The 20,863-nt window shown below is 51.6% G+C and overlaps 2 protein-coding genes and 1 long non-coding RNA gene across 3 annotated transcripts; all 3 read right to left on the reverse strand.

The window, feature by feature from the left end:
* Positions 1 to 8,491: 8,491 nt before the first annotated feature.
* Positions 8,492 to 9,824, reverse strand: LOC136373236 (olfactory receptor 14J1-like). Its single transcript, XM_066338157.1, has one exon. The coding sequence runs from the start codon at positions 9,569 to 9,571 to the stop codon at positions 8,597 to 8,599; it is 975 nt and encodes a 324-aa protein (XP_066194254.1). The 5' UTR covers positions 9,572 to 9,824; the 3' UTR covers positions 8,492 to 8,596.
* Positions 9,825 to 14,959: 5,135 nt separating this feature from the next.
* Positions 14,960 to 15,841, reverse strand: LOC136373252 (zinc finger protein 660-like). The gene is made up of 2 exons (XM_066338165.1): positions 15,766 to 15,841; positions 14,960 to 15,579 (listed from the first exon to the last, which is right to left on the reverse strand). Exons 1-2 carry the CDS (start codon positions 15,815 to 15,817, stop codon positions 14,993 to 14,995), a joined length of 639 nt encoding a protein of 212 aa, XP_066194262.1. The 5' UTR covers positions 15,818 to 15,841; the 3' UTR covers positions 14,960 to 14,992.
* A 4,161-nt stretch (positions 15,842 to 20,002) lies between these two features.
* LOC136373348 (uncharacterized) lies at positions 20,003 to 20,698 on the reverse strand. Its single transcript, XR_010745637.1, has 2 exons — positions 20,347 to 20,698; positions 20,003 to 20,314 (listed from the first exon to the last, which is right to left on the reverse strand). It is a non-coding gene; the product is annotated as an uncharacterized lncRNA (long non-coding RNA).
* Between the last annotated feature and the right edge of the window lie 165 nt (positions 20,699 to 20,863).

The raw sequence follows: 20,863 nt of genomic DNA on the forward strand, positions 1-20,863 counted from the left end.
TTCCATCGGGTTCCAGAACCCAACTGGTTCTTTTTTCCATGAGGCCCTGCTGTGTTACTTTAGAGCCTTGGTTCTGTGAGGTTCCATCGAGTCCCAATGGAATCCTGTGTTCCATTAGGCCCCGTTGTGTCCCATCAGAGCCTTGGTTCCATAAGATTCCAACACCTCAGATGCCTCAGGAACCAGATAATGCTGCCCCATCACCCTCCCCTGTTTGCCCCCTGTTGTGGTAATGAGTGACCCCAGGCAGGGGCAAAGGAGTGCCCTTTATTGCTAAAACCCTGGCCTTTGTCAGGAGTTAGCTGGTTATTAGTTTATATAGTTTCAAGGAACAATAAAACCCAGTTAACCAACTGCTGTACACGATGTGGACATGTAGGAGTCACACAATACATCTCTCATGGCCCTCACATCTTTCACATCTCTCATGTCTCTGATGTCTCTCATGTCTCTCATGTCTCTACTCTTACTTTAGTTGGGTCACTCTCCCATAGTTCCCTTCTACTAAGCCTAAGTAACAGCCTGGAGCCATGATTCTACACGGCCTTCCCTTTATAAAGCCTTACCTATCGGTAACAGCCCCTTCCTTCCTTCCTTTTCATGCTGAGGCAACCAGATAATGAGCTCTGCAGAGAGCTGTGACTGTGCAGAAAGAACCTTTGTAACAGGGTATGTGAACAAAGCACTTCTCAGAAATCAGGAAATTTAGCAGCACAAGCTAACTGTAGAAGCTAACCACTGGCTATTTGAGCAGCCAATCTTAAAGAGAATGCACAGAAACAGAGGTGATAAGCCAAGGCTGAGGAAGACTTCTGAGCCTTCATCCAAAACGACCACCAGGAGGCTGACGACCAGCTTGTGCAGAAACTGCACATGTGCTGCAAGGGCTTCCCTAATCTTGTAATTAGAAAATATGAAGGTGAGGAAAGTATAATGTGCACATGAAAGAAAAAAGGTATAAAAGCTAGTAGTGTGTGAAGAATGGATGAGTGAGTTTGTGGTGGAGCTCTCCCCCTCACTCCTGGTGTCAAATAAAAAAATATCTGCTCTGTAGGCCTTATACTGTGGAGTAATGTGTTCTTGCCTAGTTTGGGGGCATCAGTACAGAGGCAATGTAGTCAAGGACCGGTCACTGAGGGATGTCACCAGGGCATGACTGCCAAGAGACCCTGTGTCAGGGGGGTTTCCTCACCTGAGCTTTAGGTGGTTTAAAGTCCTTGGTCCTCTAAAAAGCCCCGAGTCGCATCCGTGTAAAAAAGCAGAGTCTTCAAGGTCTGTTTTCAGGTTTCTCGTGTTGTTTATTATTCAATATCTCAGAATTTTCTCTGCTCCCAGCTGAGGTCCAGACAGCAGCTGGGACACGAGGCGACTGCTCCACAGATGGGATGTCCCCTAACATTTATACAGATAATTACGTACTAGTTATTTACTATTTTGTGCCAATGCCCAGTGCCCACACCAGAAGTGACATTCCACTTCAATCCAATCCACTCTAACTACTTTGTGCGATCACTGCCCCAAAAAATGGAGGACGAGGAAGAAGAAGTACATAAGGTACCACCCAAATTCCACCATCTTGTCCCCATTTACTTCTATTCTAAGAATTCTAAAACTATTAAATTCTATATCATCTACTGTGCTAAATTACAATTTTCACATCCTGGAGGTTTGTAATTACTTCTGCAATGTTGAAAGCTTTTCCCATGGATTAAAATCAAACCCGGTTTTACTGGGCTCTGTGCCAAGGTCTCCGAGCCCCCTGGACCGGCTCCACACCCCCCTGTCCAGGGCTCAAACTCCTTTCCTCAGGTCCCAGGCCATCCAAGGGAATGTCCTGGACTCCAACAACCCTGTACCACAGATGACATTTGACCCCCAGAGTTCAGCCAAATTCCCACCCACCCCAGGTTCCACCCCCTCAGCCCAGCTCTCTCCACTCTGGCTCTGAGGAGACCACAGCAGACCATGTCCCAGGCCCTGCTAAAGTCTGGGCACACAACATCCCCTTCTTCTCCCTCCCGCAGGGGTTCTGCAGCCCCTGCCTTGTCCTTGCAGTGCCTGGAAGGGCTGCAGGAGGATTTGCCACATCCCCTTCCCTGCTGACCCTGACCAGTCTGGGACTCTCCCAGTGCCCCTCCCTGCCCTGTTTGCAGACTGGTCCCAGCTCTGCCTTTCCCAAGTGCCCAGGACCCTCTGGGATGGCTCTGGCCTCTCTGTCCTTGGAACAAAGACACAGCCCAGGCCCTGCTCTGCTGCTCCCTCAGGTCCATGCCAGGAGTTCTGGCTGTGGCAGGACACTGCTGTGTGTCCCCCCTGCCTACTGCCCCTCTGCCCCAGGCACTGGGCTCTGCTCTGCCAGGGCATTCCTGGAGCACCTTCCTGACAGCAGCTCTGGAGGAGGGCAAAGCCTTCCTGCCGTGCCCTCAGGAGATGGCCTTTGCTGATGGAGCTGCTGTGCTGGAGCCCAGCTGTGTCCCAGCAGTGCCCATGGCCTGTCCCTGCCTGTGGTCACAGCAGGGACACGCAGCAGGACAGTGACCAAGCTGCCACAGCACTCCAGCCTTGCACCCACAGAAGGGCTGGGAAGGGGAGTGTGGAGCTGGGAGGAGCAGATGTGGAAAGAGCCAGGGCCATTGTCCCTGGCTGTGCTGGCTGTGCTGGGAGCCTCTTTCCTTCACAGCTGCCAAAAATCATGATTTTATTCAGATGGACAGGGAACAATGTTTTTGAAAGTCGTTGTGGTACTGAATAATGTCAGATATTCCTGTAGAAATAATGTGAGTAATGATATTTGTTTGTGGAAAACATAACAGTAGGAATGTATTAAGAAAATGCAAAAATGGAAAAAAGTACAGAAAGACTGAGATTGAAATAAGTTACATTCAGAAGGTTCTGCAGAAGAAAAGAGGCAGTTGATTACTTCTGAAATCCAGTCAGCAGTTTTCTCATGGACTCCAGGTGTTCCTAATTCCTCAGGCTGGAGATGAGCGGGTTCAGGGCTGGAGGCATCACTGAGTACAGAACTGACTCTGCCAGATCCAGGGATGGAGAAGAGGTGGAGGGGGGCTTCAGGTGGACAAAGAAACCACTGCTGGGCCAAACAAGGGCCCCACAGCCAGGGGAGGGAGGCAGGTGGAAAAGGCTTTGTGTCCCAGGAGGCCCCACATGGTCAAAATAGAGCCTTGCATCCATGAGATTCCATGTTGTCACTGTGATCTGCTGAGTCCCATGGGGCTGTGCTGTGTCACAGTGGACACTGAGTTCCACATGCCCTGGCACTACCCAAGTGGGCCCTGGCTTCCATGAGGCCCTGCTGTGTCTGCAGTTGACACTTGGTTCCCCAAGATGTCATTGTGTCACAGTGATCTCCTGGGTGCCAGGAGGCCCCACTGAGTTGATGCCTTCAAGAACCTAGAAATAAAGTAACACCCTTTGGAGATAATGTTATAGAGGAGGCAATAGAAAGGCTGATCTTTATAGGAGGACTCCAAGAAACAGATATGGAAAATGCCCACAAAAGGCCCATTACCCCACACAGGGTGAATATAGAGTTTTGTAAGTTTAGCAGATGAGCATGTTTGACAAAAATCACCAGTTAGGAGCACAGGTGGTGAGGCATGACAAAGTTCCTTGGCAAGAGCCACTCTACCCCTGACTGGACACTTCAGGCACACCAAAGAAGCAAAGCAAAAATACAACCAAATAAATCCATGCCATCAAACCAGAAACAAACCTAGAAGTGTCCCTGGGTGTGTGTGACAAGAGGACAGTGAGGGCAAGGATAAAAGGAACACAGCCTGAAAGCTTAACAGAGCTCAAACTTAACAGCAGCCAACTTCTACCTTAACCTTAACTTTCACCTTAAAATTCACCATTTAGCAAAAGAACAGCACTTGATAGTATTTATCTGAACTTATAACCTATGACTTAACCATTTACAGAGGAATAGTATTAAACTTAGCTTATAACTAATATTAAACATGGAATTATGCTAAGGCACTTCACAAAGCACTGACTGAGCAAACTCTAACATGTCCAACTTCATGTTACCCAGTTTTTGAGAAGAAGAAGTCAGGAGAAGAGAGAGGGAGAGAGAGATCCACAGTCACCTTGGGATCCAGCCCCATCTCAGCTGCTGGGAGCTCTGGGGCAGTGGGACGTGTCAGTGTCACACCCGTGTCACAGCCTCACCTGCTCTGGTCCCTCTCACAAGTTGGGTTTTTGGGGTGCTAGGGGCTTGGCAGCCACTTTGGGGCTGGACCAGAGGCTGCAGTGGCTGGGGCTGGAGCAGTGACCACCCCACTTACACAGAACTTGCCCTGGGCCCCAAACGTGCCCTGGAGATGTCTGGGGCCATTCATCATTTCTCTGCTCTCCAGCCCTGAGGCAACAGACTCCGACTAAAGCTCTGAGCTCATACCCAAAGCAACCACCCCTGGCAATGGGGCTCCATTGAGCTGCCCTCAGTAAAGCCTCCTAAGGATTGGGGAGTGCCCCAAAAGAACTTCAGAAATGTGGGATACCCCAAAATCTTTCAAGGAATAGGGAATACCCAAAAACCTCTTTACTAACAGGCTCCCCCTCCCTTCATCATTCCCAAACTTTGGCTGTCTAATTCAAGACCCCATCCCACCTCTCCAATCCCAACTCCAACCCCAACCCATCCCACCTCTGCTGGACATCAAGACCCCCTTTCCCAAGGTGTTTTCCCTGCATTTCACACCTCCCAAACTGCATCCCACCAGTCCTGCCCCACCCAATGCCCATCTCACTCCTCCTGATCTGTTGCACAGTTCACCCAAACTCCCTCCTACTGGAGCAACTGGAACCAAGTGGGAGGCAACTGGATCATACTGGTAATGACTGGGACCACACTGGGCTCATCTTTGGATTATGCTGGGAGTGACCAGATTAATACTGGGAGCACCTGACAGTCACTGGGAACATAACATACACATCATCCGTGTACTGGGGGTGGCTGGGAGCAGCTGGGAGCAACTGGGAGCATGCTGGGAGGAGATGGCAACTGGGACTGATGGGATTGATCTAGCTGGAGGCAACTGGGACCATACTGGGAGTGATTGGAAGGAACCAGGATTACACTGGGACCATACTGGAAGTGCTGGCATGTGACAAGGATGTTATTGGAGGTTACTGAGCTCATATTGGTGTTGAGAAGGAGCAACTGGGATCACACTTTGGGCTGCTGGGAGCAACTCTCCATGATTTCATGAGGCCCTGCTGTGTCACAATGGACCCTTGCTTCTGCAATGTAAGAATGCCCCCTTGGCCTCCTGGGGACTCACAGTGTCACTGTTGTACCCTTGGTTCCATGACTCCCTGCAGTGCCACGATGGTCCTTAGGTAAGTCAAGGCCTCAATGTGTCATCATCATGGTCTCCATGAGGCTGCACTGCTTCAAAATGGCCTCCTTGGGTCCATGATGCCCTGTAGTGTCACAATGTCACTCCTTTGTCATGGTGTCAGAAAGGACTCTTCTTCTCATGGAGCCCCACAGTGTCACTGTGGTCCCCTTGATTCCATGAGGCCCTGCTGTGGGAAAATAGCCCCGTGCTTAAACAAAGCCCTGCAGTGTCACAATGGTCCCTTGGATCCTGTGGGTCCCTCCTCTTGGGTTATAACCAAAGAAAATGTTTATTCTATTCTATTTATTGAAACCCAATTGGAGAGGTGTTTTTCTTTATCTGTTGTAACTCCAGGAGGGAAAAGGAGCTGCCTTTCTGATTACAAGCCAGCTGTTAAAACTGGGTGGGGCATTGTTTCTTATCTCTGTTCACCCTCCCATTACCTCCATGGGGATATCTTCTGTTAATGGGCCATTAAAACTCACCAATGACATGACACATTATTACATCATCCCATTGGGAGATGCTCTACCCAGGAAGGAGGAGCCGAACCATTTCCACAAAGATAAAAATATCTCACAAGTGTCACCACACATGCAGTGTTCCCACGGGACTCCTGAATGAAGTCCAGACCCATCTCTGAGCCCTTTTTTCTGCACAGGACCATCTCTACTTCCAACAGGACTACATCTGGCACTCCAGGAGGGCTTCCTTTTGGACTGTTCCCAACACCCTGACCAACAGGTTGTCAGGTTGTATTCTGACTCTGTCAGTGGTCTTTTTTATTACTGCTTTCATTTTTTTTTTACTTCTTTTTTTTTGTTATTATTATTAAATTTTATTTCTGACTTAGAGCCTCTCACTGGTTTTGTTTCAAACCACTACAGTCCTAAAGAGTCCTAATGGTCTCCATTGTTCCATGAGGCCCTGCAATATCACAGTGGACCTTTGGTACCATGAAGCCCCACCGTGATACAATTGTCCCCTTGGTACCATCAGAATGGCCCCTTTGTTTCATGGAGCACCACAGCATCAGAATGGTCCTCATGGTTCCACAGGGCCCCCCGGTATAACAATGGACCCTTTGTTCCATGATGTTCCTCAGGGTCACAATGATTTCCTTGTATCCCCAGTGTCACAATGGCCCCTTGGCTCCAGGTGTCACCACTGTGTCACAAAAGCTCGTGGTTCCATGAGGCCACAGAGTGTCACAATGGACCCTTGGTTCCAGGAGGCCTTGCTGTGTCACCATGGACTTCTGGTTCCATGAGCTGTCATGTTGTCAACAACGGCCTCCTTGTTTCTGCAGTGTCATCAGGGTTCCTTTGTTCCATCAGGTTTCTCAGTGTAACCATGGATCCTTTCTTCCATGAAGTTCTGCAGTGTCACCATGGATCCTTTGTTCCATGAGGTTCTGCAGTGTCACCATGGAGCCTTTGTTCCATGAGGTTCTGCAGTGTCACCAGGGATCCTTTGTTCAATCAGGTTTTGCAGTGTCACCATGGATTCCTTGGCTCTCTGAGGCTCTGCTGTGTCACAATGGCCCCTTGATTCCATGAGGCCTTTCTCTGTCACAATGGACATTTTGCTTCCATGAGTTTCCACAGTGTCACAATGGTCTCCTTGGATCTGCAGCATCACAATGGACCATCAGTTCCATGTGGCCCTGCTGTGTCAAAATGGATTTCGGTTCCATGCAGCCCCTCAGTGTCAAAATGTCCCCTTGGCTCCATCAGAGTCTGCAGGGTCACAATGGACTCTTTGTTCCATCAGGTTCCCCAGTGTCACAATTGTCTCCTTGGGTCCGTGAGGCCACGCTGTTACTATATCTCCAAAATATCAGAATAAGACTCCTTAACACTAAATTGGTGTTAAAGAGGGTATAATTTATTCACGGCTGAGATCTATCAGGGGATAACACCAAATCTTACATGGACAGGTGATTCTAAAACTGTGTTGCTTATATACTTTGCTAAGTGTGTACTACAATTTACCCATTTCCATAAAACCCACTTCTCATTTATAAAAAGGGAAGAGGAAGATTTTCTTATAAATGCATATTTTAAAGTAGGCTTTTCGCAAAACTTAAGATGAATGCTATATGTATAATGTGGGAAGTTTTTCTAGCTTCTTTTTAAACCGATTTAGAAAAGGTGATGTGATGAATATGTATAGTTTCGGGAGGTTGTAATATAGTGTTAAAAGTAAAAAAGCTGTGTTTGTAACATCTAAACTGGCCAAACCGGAAGATAGAGGGGCTCCTCCCCCATATCCAGGTGAAGATAACGGTGAACCAAAGCTCCAAGAAAGAATTTATTGATCTTCTGTTATCAAAAAACTAGACATGAAATGTCCAAGAGGCGCCACGAAAGAAAAAAGAGTGATAAAATGCTAAATGAGTAAAATGGGGCAAGTTTGGGGCTTGAAGCTAGGAGGGCATCTGAACTCAAAGGAATGTTTGAATAATGCATTAAAGTCTATTGAATATGTAACATACTGACCCATTTAAACCAGTGTTCTGAAAGGGAAGGGTGTGTTTTCTGGCTGAATGCCAGGGAACTGCAGCAGAGATTCTTTGTTTTATTTCTGTTTCCTAATTGTCTTTTTATTTTTTTATTAAAACAGTAAATTTTCTAAGAAAGTGAACCTTGTTTTTCATATTGAGAGAGCCTGGGCAAGGAGGCTGGAGCCCCCAGGCCCTGCCCTGAGGCGTCAGCGCTGCCCCAGCAGTGCCCATGGCCTGTCCCTGCTGCAGCCCCGGCACTGCCACCCCCAGCCCTGTGCCCGGCCCCGAGAGCACTCAGGCCCTACAGCAACACCAGGGCCAGGAGGGCAGCGGGGCAGGGCCACGGGAGCAGCACTGCCAACACCAAGGGCTGCTGCTCCTGGCCACAGCTGCTGTGCCAGCCCTGATCTGCCCCCAGCTCTGCACACAGACATTGCTGCTGCAGCTGCAGAGAAGGGAACAAAAGGGGCATCTCTGCTGAAAACTTGGCTGGGAGATCCTTGAGTTCCTTTAAAGCCACCAAGAGCACAGCCCCTCATTGACACAAATTGTGGCCACAAGGAAGTTGGATAGAAACAAATCGAGAAATATCACAAAAAATGACATTTATTTTTGGACAAGAATAAAGGAGTAAAACAAAGAAAAAGAACATTTAAAATGAAAACAACAAGAAGTATCAAAGGAGACTTTTATTACAAGTGATTGGAAGAAATTGCCCAGCAGTTTAATGTTCCTGGAGCCATCCTGTCATCAGTGCCCTCACTGCAGCTTTGAGCTCCTGGTTCCTCAGGCTGTAGATGAGGGGGTTCAGGGCTGGAGGCACCACCGAGTACAGAACTGACACTGCCAGATCCAGGGATGGGGAGGAGATGGACAGGGGCTTCAGGTGAGCAAATACGCCAGTGCTGAGGAACAGAGAGACCACGGCCAGGTGAGGGAGGCAGGTGGAAAAGGCTTTGTGCCGTCCCTGCTCAGAGGGGATCCTCAGCACAGCCCTGAAGATCTGCACATAGGAGAAAACAATGAACACAAAACAGCCAAGTCCTAAAGAGGCGGTAACAGCAATGAGTCCAAGTTCCCTGAGGTAGGATTTGGAGCAGGAGAGCTTGAGGATCGGGGGTATTTCACAGAAGAACTGGCCCAGGGCATTGCCATGGCACAGGGGCAGCGAAAATGTATTGGCCATGTGCATGAGAGCATTGAGAAAGGCACTGGCCCAGGCAGCTGCTGCCATGTGAGCACAAGCTCTGCTGCCCAGGAGGGTCCCGTAGTGCAGGGGTTTGCAGATGGACACGTAGCGGTCGTAGCACATGATGGTCAGGAGATAGTACTCAGCTATGATAAAGAACACAAAGAAAAAGAGCTGTGCAGCACATCCTGCATAGGAGATGTCCCTGGTGTCCCAGAGGGAATTGTGCATGGCTTTGGGGACAGTGGTGCAGATGCAGCCCAGGTCGCTGAGGGCCAGGTTGAGCAGGAAGAAGAACATGGGGCTGTGCAGGTGGTGGCCGCAGGCGACGGCAGCGATGACGAGGCCGTTGCCCAGGAGGGCAGCCAGGGAGATGCCCAGGAAGAGGCAGAAGTGCAGGAGCTGCAGCTGCCGCGTGTCTGCCAGTGCCAGCAGGAGGAAGTGGCTGATGGAGCTGCTGTTGGACATTTGCTGTGTCTTGGCATGGGGATCTGTAAAAACAGTAATCATGGAATAGTTCAGTTTGGAGAGGACTTTCAATATCCCAGCACAGCTTGGTGGCACTTTCCCCCCACTGCCTGCCCAGGGCTCTGCTGCCTGGAGCTGTCCCTGCCTGCAGCTGCTTCCCTGTGCCCAGGGCTGGGCCCTGCCAGTGCTGCCAGAGCCCAGCCCAGCCCTGGGGGCTCAGCTCTGCCCTGCAGACCCCTCCCAGCTCAGGCACTGCCCAGGGGCAGCTCTGGCTCTGCAGGCTCTGATGGCAATGTCAGAGAAACCCTGAGGAGGCTGGAAACGTGACACTCATGCTGCCTGCAAGGGACCCTCTGCTGATTTCTGTCACTGCCTGGTTTCATAAGGTCTGAGAGGAAATTGTTTTTTTTTTTCTAAGCCTGAACTGAAGGATGACTATCTATCTGCAATTTCCCATCCAGGCAACACAGAGTAGTGGATTAACAAAGCGGGATTTTCTATTTTATGCAGCCCCAGCCTCGCTGTGCTCCCTGGATAATCTACTTGAAAATATCCTGCAGTTAAATGTCAATCTGGGAGCAGTCCTGAACAATGCAGCATCCTCACCACACGAGGAGAACACTTCCAAGCCTTACCAGCTGTCTCCTTCCACCCAGATCTTGTCCCCCAGTGCTGGGAGCAGCCCCCAGGGCTGGCTGAGAGCTGTCCCTGGCAGGCAGCAGAGTCCCTGCCCCAGCACAGCGCCCTGGGCTGCAGGACCCTGCTCTGCAGGACAGCCCTGGGCACCCCTGGCTGCTCCACACAAGACACAATCAGAGAATGTACTCACAGAGTCTGTAGGCATTGGCATGTTCCAGCTGTAGGAGATCACTGCAGGAGCTGCAGCTGCATTGTCCTGCAGCCAGAGGTTCCTGTGCCAAGGGCTGGCAGTGATTCTCCCGCAGTCACTTCTCAGCCCCTTCCCAGCCCTGAGTGATTGAAGCTCTCTGTGCCTGTGTGCTGTGCCCGGGCTGGCTGCAGGCAGTGCCCCAGCCCTGCTGGGCTGGGAGAAGAGCTGCTCAGCAAGAGAAATGTGTTTTTAAGCTCTTCTTGGTTGCCAGGAGCTGCCTCTGTGCCAGGAGCCCAGCCCAGCTCAGCAGCACAGACACAGCACAAGGATTTTAATGACCCTCTCGGGGCTTGTGCTGAGGCCCTGAACATCAGTCCCTCAGAGGGAGATGAAGAAACCTCTCAAGAGCTCCAAGTCAGAATCCAACTCCAAAGTTTCCTGAAGTTTTAATGGGTCCCAATGAGGGACACCACAGAGAAAGTGTCCCCAGGCCCCAGGCAGAGCAGAGAACTGCAGGCAGTGATGACAGCTGGGGACAAAGAGAAGCCAAGTCCTGGTGTCCTGGGGCACAGCAGCCTCTGTGCCACCAAGGGCTGTGAGGAGACACCTTGTCCTGAGGCCCTGGGGCCTCCTGGCACAGCCCCAGCAAGGCTGGGCACTGTCAGCCCCTTGTCCTGCCCTCAGCATCCGCCTCCCATGCCAGTGGCCTGGAGGATGTGCTGGAATGAGTCCCTGGGGAGCCTTGGTCAGGAATGGCCCTGGGGGGCTCCTTAATGCTCCCAGGGACTGCAAGTTCTTCAAAGGACTTTGAGTTTTGCTTTTGCCTTTGAGTCCCTGAGAAGTTTGTGCAATCCTGGCCTCCAATTATCTGCTTTAATTAGTCCCGTGAGAGGCTTTGTCAGTAACAACACTCAGTGTAACTCATTAATGCTTCAGGGTACTTCAGGTATTTCAAAGGAACTTGGTTTTTCCTCTTTAAGATTGATTCTGTGAGAGGTTTGTGAAATCATGGCCTCATGATTATTATCTACTTTAAGAAGTCCCTTGGGATTCCTAGTCCAAAAAAATAGTCTATGTGTCTCATTAATCCTTCAGGATACTCAAGGTTTATTTAAGAACTTTTTTTTTTGTCACTGAATATAAGAGGTTCATGGAATCATGGCCTCCAATTATCTGCTTTAATGAGTCTCTTGAGATTTTCAGGAAGTAACAACACTCAGTGCATCTAATTAATGCTTCAAGGTATTCAGGGTAATTGAAGTACCTCTTTGTGCCACTGAGTCCATGAGAAGTTGTTGTGCCATCCTGGCCTCCAGTTCTCTCCTTCAAGGACTCCATGAGGGGCCTGAGTTGGGGATGGACCTCAGTGGGATCCAATAATGCTTCCAGACACTTTGGGTTTTTCCTCTGACTTGGACTCTTGGAAAGGTTTGTGCAATCTCCTCTCAGGCCCTGAGGTTCCAGGGCTCAGCACCAAATGCACCACGGGGCTCATTAGGATTGGGCAAGTCCTGACAAACCATGGCTCTGCCTTGATTTCCCCCTGGTCTGGTGCACTTCATTAGGAAGTTTTAATTCTTCAAGTTATGGAGAAATATTTCAAAGACTTTCTAAATAATATGTATTTCTGTTTTCAGGAGTGTATTTTATATCTGTTTTCATTGAAGAAGAGGTGAATCTAGGGTCTCTCCCAAGGAGGTCTGGACAAGTAAGAGAAGCTCTGACTTGAGATCTGATCCAGTGTAGACAACCCTGCTCCAGATTCCCCAACACCATTCTGTCTCCTCTCACTCACCTGGGACCTGCTTTACTTGTAGAACTGGGAGCAACCAGGAAACGAGGAGTTTTCTTCCTTTCTTAGCAATCTAAAACTCCTGAATTTTGGACAATCTCCTCAAGCGTGTGCCAAGCCCAAGGAGCCACTAAGGAGGTTCCCATTCCCCAAGGCAGAATCATGCAAGGAATGATTTAGACACACAGGAAGTTCTGCAATAAACACAAATCCAGAGTTGGCTGAAGGCAGAATTAGACCAACTCCTGAAGGACAGACAAGCTTTGAACTCCTTGCAGCTCCAAGCTGCAGGTGGGTTGTTGGGAGGTGTGTGAGTGAGGCCAGAGTGAGGGCAAGGGCAATGCAGAGAGCCCTGGAAGTGCTTCTGTGCAGACAGGCTGTGGGGAAGGGCACTGCAGCCCTGCCCTGGGCCAGGAGTGAGGGTGGATCATCACCCCAAGCTGCCCTGGGCCATGGCAAGGGGCTGTGGCCATGGCCAGTGGCCTGAGCCCACTGCCTGGGCCCCTTGCTCAGGGCTGGTGTCAGTGGCCAGAGGCAGAGGGGATCCCTTGCTGGGGGCTGTGCCATGGCCACCTGCCCTGTGCCGCGCTGGCTGCTCAGGCGCCGCGGAACCAGCAGCAAACGCCACTGCCAGGGCCAAAGGCAGCTCAGGCAGACAGAAAGGGGCAGTGCTGGCCACTGTTTCCATGGCAGCCCTCCCTGGGACACCACACCTGGCTCACCTGTCCTGCCAATTGCCATGGAGACCCAGCTCAATGGAAATGCAATGGTGGACAAAGGTTTGAGTAGGGCCTGTCCCAATAGGACAAAGGGTGGTGGTTTTAAACTAAAAGAAGGGAGGTTCAGATAAGGAGTAATATAGAAAAAATTTTGATGCTGAGATTGGTGATCAAGCAGGACAGGTTCCCAGGGAGGTGGTCAATGCCCCATCCCTGGAAACATTCCAGTGCAGCTGGGACAGGGCTCTGAACAACCTGATCTGGTGAAAGATGTCCCTGCTCATGGCAGGGGTTTGGAGGAGATGAGCAGTGCAGAGCTCTTCCCATCCAAACCATCCCAGGGTTGCACGGGGACAAGGGGCTGCTCACTGGGCTCCATCCACTCCCTTGACTCCTCCTTGTCTCTGCTGGAGCCCACATCCAGCAGCCAAAGCCAGCCCCTTCTCTGGCCTTTCCCTCCTTCCCAAGGGGCTGCCAGAACCAGGGGGGCACAGGTGACCTTTAGGCTTTGCAGGGCAAAGCAATATATTCTTAAAATTGTTATAACTGCTATACTGTGGAGTAAATTACTCTTTTAAAAAATTTACTCTGTGGTATAAATAAATCCTTCTGTCTAATCCTGATCCGAATCAATCATGGCTGTATGTATAGAAATATATCTGGTATTCCATTGTTAATCCTTTGAGACAAATTGCATTCTGGTAAAATTCCACCTCTCCAATATTTTACACATAAACCTTTGACAAAGTCTAAGGCTGGGATTGGATCCAGCTGCTCCCAGTCTCCTCTCTTCTATAGAGTTTTAAATGTCTCGGCCTCCTGGAGGGGTTTGAGGATCCATGGTGGCTGTTGGGTGTCATTTCTCCATCTCATGACTCAGCAGGAGTTTCTCCAATGAAGAAATTAAGCTTTGGCCTGAAGCTCCCACTCTGCCCATGACAGGAAGCCCTGTGAGTGTCTGGGACATCGCAGCTCTTTGGCAGCCTGGGGACTCCTGGCATGTCACCGTGGAGCCCCCGTGAGTGCCTGTGACAGATGGGTGCCACTGCAGCCCAAGGTGCCCTGGGATGTCCCCATGGCATGGCTGGGACTGCCTCTGAGCACAGGGCTCTTGACCATCCCAGCTCAGGCCTGGAGCCAGAGTCCCGTCCCATGGCAACCATTTGCAGTCCCATTCCCAGGGCCAGGGGATCCCAGAAGCACAGAATTGGCTGAGTTGGGAGGGAGCCATCAGGATCCTGGAGTCCAACTGCTGGCCCTGCACAGGACACCCCAACAATCCCAGCCTGGGCCTGGCAGCGGTGTCCAAACGCTGCTGGAGCTCAGAGAGCCCTGGAGCTGGGACCCTTCCCTGGGAGCCTGCTCAGTGCCCCAGCAGCCTCTGGGGGAAAAACCTTTTCCTCAGACCCAACCCAAACCTGCCCCGACTCAGCTCCAGCCGTTCCCTGCACTCCTGTCCCTGGGCACCAGAGGGAAGAGGTTCCCACAGCCCCCAGCCAGGGCCCCGCTCCCAAGGCTGTTCCCAGGGCAGCCAGGGCTGGCCCCAGCTGTGATGCTCGGTTTCCACGGGCCGGGCTTTAGGAATGGGATTCCCCAATTTCCTGCTCCTGCTAAAACCGTGCTGCCCCTCGCTGCCCTCCAGCCTGGCACTGAAAGTACAAAAGGCAAAGATCCCAGACTGGGATAAGAACAATTTACTGGGAACAGCAACAAGATAAGAACAAACAGGAACAGAAACAAGAGTGATAACAGAGGGGATAAGACAAACAATAAACAGAAAATTACAACCAATTACCAACTGGCTTATCCCAGCTACATATTTCCATTCTCCTGGGAAGGACAATTTTCTCTTTGGGGGAGAGAGAGAGAGTCCCTTTCCTGCCCCTGTCAATGACCTGAGATGGGATCAAATACAATGACAGGGCAACGGCCAGACCCTGAGGTTCTTCAATCCCACTTCACACCATTGCCAGGGGCAGGGAAAGGGACAAATGTCTTCCCAGCATGGATCACAGTGAATGTGGGTCACCAGGGCTCTGCCCAATGTGGGTCCTCTGATGGGGGATGGAGTTGGAGACTCACATGAAGCTCTTCCCACAGCTGGGGCACTCTCAGGGCTTCCCTCACCGGTGCCTCCATTGATGTCTGGTCAAGTTAGAGCTGTCTGAGAAGTTCTTCCCACACTGGGGACACTCATAGGGCCTCTCCCCAGTGTGGATGCGCCGGTGGGTGACGAAGGTGGAGTTGTGCTTGAAGCCCTTCCTGCAGTTGGGGCAGCAGAATGTCCTCTGCTCTGTGTGAATCTGCTGGTGGTGTAGGAGATTGGAGCTGGTCTGAAACCTCTTCCCACACTGGGGACAATTGTAGGGCCCCTCCCCAGTGTGGATCTGCTGGTGCTGGATTAGGTGGGAATTCTTCCTAAAGCCCTTTCCACACTCCAAGCACTTGTAGGGCTTCTCCCCATCATCAAGCTGCTCATGGACCACCAGCTCAGAGCCCCGGCTGAAGCTCTGTCCACCTTCCCAGCTCAGGGCGGGTCTTTTCTCCTCAGAGCACCCTGGGATGGGTTTGGAGCCCCTCCTCCTGTGGGATCTCTGGGGCTTTTTCTCCCTGTTGGATTCCTGTGCTGTGGAGCCGCTCAAAACAGCCTCTTCCACGAGGTTCTGCCCTGGGGGTTTGTCCTCTCCGGTCTCTATCCTCAGCTCCTTGTCTGGGGGAAGAAGGACAAGGACAGGATGGGATTTGCCTCCGTGCCACAGGGAAGGGGAAGGAGAACCCCCCAGTGCATACCCGGCAGCACGGCGTCGGCAGCGGGGTTGTCCTGCAGCCGGGGGCCATGCTGGGCTGGGAGATGGAGGAGGACAGAGGGGGAAAGGGGCACTGACTTCCTCCTCACCTGCCTGGCTGTCCTGGGGCATCTTCCTCTTCCTCACAACCTCCTTCTCCATCTTGCCAAGGTTTGGGAATGAGCAATTCTGGTTTGGGGAAAAAGAAGCTGTGAACACTTTGGGTTCAAGATTCCCCTGCCCAAATCCATTATTAAAAGTCACCGGCACCTGGTGTCCATAAAAACCTCCAAAAATTGAGAATAAATCAAAAAACTCTCCAGCAGCTCCCTCTTTCCAGTCTCATCCCTCTGGAGTTCTACTGGTTCCCCATCTCAGAGTTGCTGCACATGCCCTCTCTCCAGGGTCCTACTCAAGGATGCTGGGGGTTTCAGGGCTCCCAGGGCTCCCAGTCTCCATCTTTGCCCCAGTCCAGGCCTTTGGGGCTCCCCCCCTCCCTGCCGCCCCTTTCAGGGTTAGGGGTCCTTTCCCTGCCTCATCTCAAGGCTGCCGGGGTCTCCCACCTTTGGTATCGTCTCTTCCCCTCTCCCCACCCTTGGGGTCCCACATTCCACACCTCTGGCTCTAATGGGGATTCTTAAAACCAGTGTCCAGCCCCATCACTACTGGGCCATTCCCAAATCCACCCCCCAAGACCCTCCCAAGGGGCAATTACAGCTCCTCTCCCCCCAAAAGAGCCCCTCTTACAGATGTCCGGAGATATCTGGAGCTTGATTCCAGAATCTGCCTGCTCCAAACACTCTCCAAAAAAATCCTCCGAGTCCCCTGGATGGAGCTGGGGAGCTCACCCTCCCCCCTCACCTGAGTTGGGGCTGGGGGCAATGCTGCCAGGGCAGGGGGTCCTGCAGACTCAGCGTGCAGGTGTGTGAACAGCCTGGCTCTCCCGCTCCTCTTCCTGCTCCTCCTGCTCCTCCTCCTGCTCCTGCTTCTTCTCCTCCTCCTCTTTCCTCTCTCCTCTTCCTGCTCCTCCTGCTCCTCTCTCCCTCTTTTTCCTCCAGCCCTTCCTCCCTTTCCCACCTCCTCTGCCCCACAGCCACCTCCACACCGGCTGCTGGGTGAGGGGAGCCCCCGATCAGCCCCAGGGACGGGCAGGGGAAATGTCCAGCAAAGCCACCTTTGCTGCCTGCTCTGGGAGCCCACACAGCTGCTGGACCTTGTCCCCTGGCCCTGCACAGCTCCTTGGGAGGCACGGCAGGAGCAGCACCCTGGGAGCCCCGGGAATGCCCCTCTGGAATCCATGGCACACACTCCCAGGGTCTGCAATTCCAGTTCCCAGCGAGGAAAAGATGTTCCTGCCCTTGAAGGCAAAGTTCTTAACAAGGAGCCAAAAGCCAAGTGGAGCAAGGTCTTACAGTGACATTTCACTGCCAGCCTTCATCACTTCACCCATGGTTGTTTTAGCTCCTGGACTGGGAATTAAATCAGGGGAGGGTCTTTGGTGGGAGCTGCCCTGGCTCAAGAGAGACACTGAGAGAGAAACAGAGCAGGCAGAGAAAGGCAGAAGGGAAAGGAGAACACAAATCCAATCAGCTGAGGAGGTGGCACTGAAAACAGAATGGCAACTGACTGAAAATGAATGGACAGAAAGAAATAATTTTGCAACTTCTATTTCCTATCAAAATACAATTTCCTCCCTTTCTCACAAACCTCCTCCTGATGTCCTTCAGCAGGGCTTTCAGAAAGTGCTTTGTTCTGAGTGGATGTCCCAGGCTGCAGACATGAGGAAACACAGAATGGGGATTTTCCTGCTCCTGTGGGTTTGACATCCTCAGCAGAGGAGATGAGGAGGCACCAGAAGGAAAGGGCAGCTGGGGTTCACCTTTCCACAGGAATGAAGGGGGAAAAAATCTCTCCTCATGTCTGTAGCTGCTCCCACAGGGATGTGAAGGCTGATCCCAGATCCCAAGGCTCACATTCAGGGCTGCCCTCACGGAATGCTCACCTGGTATTGAGGGGCAGCATGGGAGCACCTGGACCTTGGACCATCCAGCTGCCCCCCATGTTTGGAGATGCCTGAGGAGGGCTGGGACGATGCCAGGGACATCCTGCAGTGACATCCCTCCATCCCAATCTGCATGTGCTCAGTCCCAAACCTAACCCTGATCCTGGTCTCAATCTCCCTCCACATTTAGACACACTCATAGTCCTGCATTTAATCTCATCCCAGTCCCAGACTTGTCTAGCTCCAGACCCAATCCCAACCCCAGCACTAATGCCAATCCCAGATCTAGCCTTGACCCCAATCCCAGCTCTAATCCAAATCTCAGCCCCAACTCCACCCCCTGCCCCAATTCCAGCCCCTTCCTAAATCCTCAGCCCCAAACCAAATCCCACATTTAGCCCTTCCCGAGGTTTGGGGTGTCTCTGTCCCTCTCACCCTGATGATGTTTGGGCCTGAGAGGGACAGAGACCCGGGGCCTCCCCAGGTATGAGAAGGTCAGAAAGGCCCCAAACCCGTGAGCACACTCAGCAGGGAGAGGGACACAGAGCCCCTGGTCCCCGGCCCTGCACAAGCATTGCCTGAGGTGTGATGGATGGAGACCCCCCGAGCATCCCCCAGGGTGAGGGGGACAGAGACCCCCAAGCATTCCCTGGGGAGAGAGGGACTGAGACTCCCCTGAGCACCCCCCTGGCAAAGGGGTGAGAGGGAGGGAGATCCCCCCAGGAATTCCCTGGGGTGAGAACGATGGAGACTCCCTCGGGAATGGCTTGAGGTGAGAGGGACAGGGACACCTCCTCGGGAATGGCCTAGGGTGAGAGGGAAAGGGACAACTCCCAAAAGCCCCTCCCAAGCATCCCCCAGGCACAGAGACCCCTCGAACATCCCCTGGGCACCAGACAAAATACACTTGGCAGAAATCAAACTTAATCCTACCTCGAATGCTTTGAGTTTTTGTTCTTCCCCCAAGTGTGCTTTTTCATCATATTTTCACCTGTGATGAAAATGCAAACAAATCCCAAACATAAATAAACTGACAAGACAAGCAATTATGGTGGCAATTCCAAATTTCATCACTTCCTGCACAGCTCCAGCTCAGCTGCTGACAGGTTCTTATAGAAGAAAAGTGAAAATTCAACACGAAAAAGGTTCTTAAAGAAGGAAATTTCTGTGTAGCCAGCACAAAGGCAACAGTGATGAAGAGTAAAATGATTCTCACATTTGGCCAAGCCCCCCAGCCTGTGAAAGGGAAAAGGAGGGGAGAGCAAGGGAGTGACAGGGACAGAGACCTCCCCTGGGGCAGGGCAAGTGTCACACTGTCCCCTGTGTGTGTGTGGCCTTGCCGGGGTGGGGCTTTTACACCTGAGCCAGGCTGGGTCAGGGGGGTGCTGTTCACTCCTCCTGAGCAGGGGTTACCCCACACCCCCAAAACTCTTGATTGGGGGATGGGGGTGCAAACCTGGCCTCAGCAAATGGGTCTGGGGGCTGTGGCTGAGCCCAGCCTGACCCCAGCCAGGGATGGTTTTCAGGACATTCTGGCCTTGGCTTTCTGGTGGATTCATTCTTGTCCCTGCGCCTTGTTTCCCTCTCCCCATGGAACCAGGGAACATGGAACAGGTCTGGCTGGCTTGGCCTCCTGGGGGCTGCCTGACAGCTCCAGCTGACCATGGAATGTCCAGGGATGCTTCCCATCTGCCCCTGGAGCTCTGGGGCTCCATGTTTTCCTTCCTGAGGGAAAGAAATGTCCTTCTCTTCCAGAGACCCATGGCCAAAATTGGGATTTGGCCTCCAAAATTCTGGATATCCAAGGATAGCTTCCAGCCAAAAGCTTCCAGGAGAGAAAAGACAGTCTGGCTTGGCCTCCTGGGGCCATGTCTGGCCAGTGGATCACCTCTGTTGATCTACCATGAAAACAATGGGGCTCTGTACTTTTCTTCCTATGAAAAAGAATTGTCCTTCTCATCCATGAGCCCATGGTCAAAACTGGGATTTTACCTCCCAAATTCCATCCTAGGATTGCTCCCAGGGAAGAGCTGCAAGGACAGACAAGTCTTTCTGGTCTTGGCCTCCTGGGGGCAACTTCTGATCTGCTTTCAAAACATTGGGGCTCCACCCTGTCTTTACTATGGAAAAGCACCAACATTCCAGGTGCTCATGATGAAAATTTGCAAGATCTCACTTCCAAATTTCTGTATATCCAAGGATTCTTTCCTGATCATACCTTCTGGAAAAGAAACATCTGCTTGTCTTGGCCTCCCAGGGTGTCAGGGTCCACAAACATATGCAGGGAACCTGATGGTTCGTTTTAGGATCTTAGAGTGCAAAAGACACAGCAGGGGACAACTCAGTTTATACAACAAAAAATGCACCTTTATTTAGTGCCACCAAAATGCGATAGTGGGAGAGAAAATAGAGAATAGTAAGAAAGATAGAAAAGAGGGGAAAGGGGATTATAGCTACCAACGTGGAGGGACAAGTCCTCGAGGCCGAGATGCCCATAGACACGATCTTCTCCAGTGGGGTGATCACGAAGGTGAGCAGGGGTCTCCAGGGTTTTATAGGTTGGTCAAGGCAGGGACCAAAGCGAGTGGCACAAAGCCAAAGCAGGAGCCACCTGTGTTGAGGCAAAGCAAGGGGCCCAGAGCCAAAGCAGGAGCCACCTGAGTCAAGGTTGGGACAAAACTGGAGCCACCTGCATCAAGGGTGGGACAAAGGAGAGTCACAGGGCCAAAACCAGAGCCACCTGTGTCGAGGTTGGGTGCTCAGGGACAAGCTGCACACCATACGTGCTGTGCTCTGGTACGGGCGGACCAGTTTGGGCAAGTAGCCTTGGCTCAATCCACTGTGACCAGTTCCATTGTTCTTGCACTCTGTTCTCATGGAGATGCAGACCAGTCCTCCAGGACGTGGCAAACATTCCACCTCAGCCAGGCCAGGGCTTCTTTCAGAGTCTGGGGTCTCAGTCCTCAGTCATTGGAGACGGTCGTGGGGCATATCACATCCTTGGACAGACTCTGACACCACCCCGTGACTCATGACTGATGACAAAGGTTCTCCTCTTAGCAAGGGTCTGCAGCGTCACGATGTCTTCAGGACTCGTCAGTGTTGGTAGCATATCCCAGAAAACAGAGATAGTAAAGAGTGAGAGGGAGAGAGAAAGAAAGAGAGAAAAAACAGGAAGAAATAGGGAAAAGGAAAATATAATTCAA

This window comes from Sylvia atricapilla, chromosome W, assembly GCF_009819655.1.
Source record: "Sylvia atricapilla isolate bSylAtr1 chromosome W, bSylAtr1.pri, whole genome shotgun sequence".
Lineage (NCBI taxonomy): Eukaryota > Metazoa > Chordata > Aves > Passeriformes > Sylviidae > Sylvia > Sylvia atricapilla.

What these genes read in the sequence shown, in the direction of transcription:
- LOC136373236 (XM_066338157.1), bottom strand. Translation starts at nt 9,571, where the DNA reads ATGATTACTGTTTTTACAGATCCCCATGCCAAGACACAGCAAATGTCC.
- LOC136373252 (XM_066338165.1), bottom strand. Translation starts at nt 15,817, where the DNA reads ATGGAGAAGGAGGTTGTGAGGAAGAGGAAGATGCCCCAGGACAGCCAG. An exon ending in GCCCCAGGACAGCCAGGCAG is followed by an intron (nt 15,580 to 15,765) that starts GTGAGGAGGAAG and finishes TTCTTCCCCCAG; the next exon opens with ACAAGGAGCTGAGGATAGAG.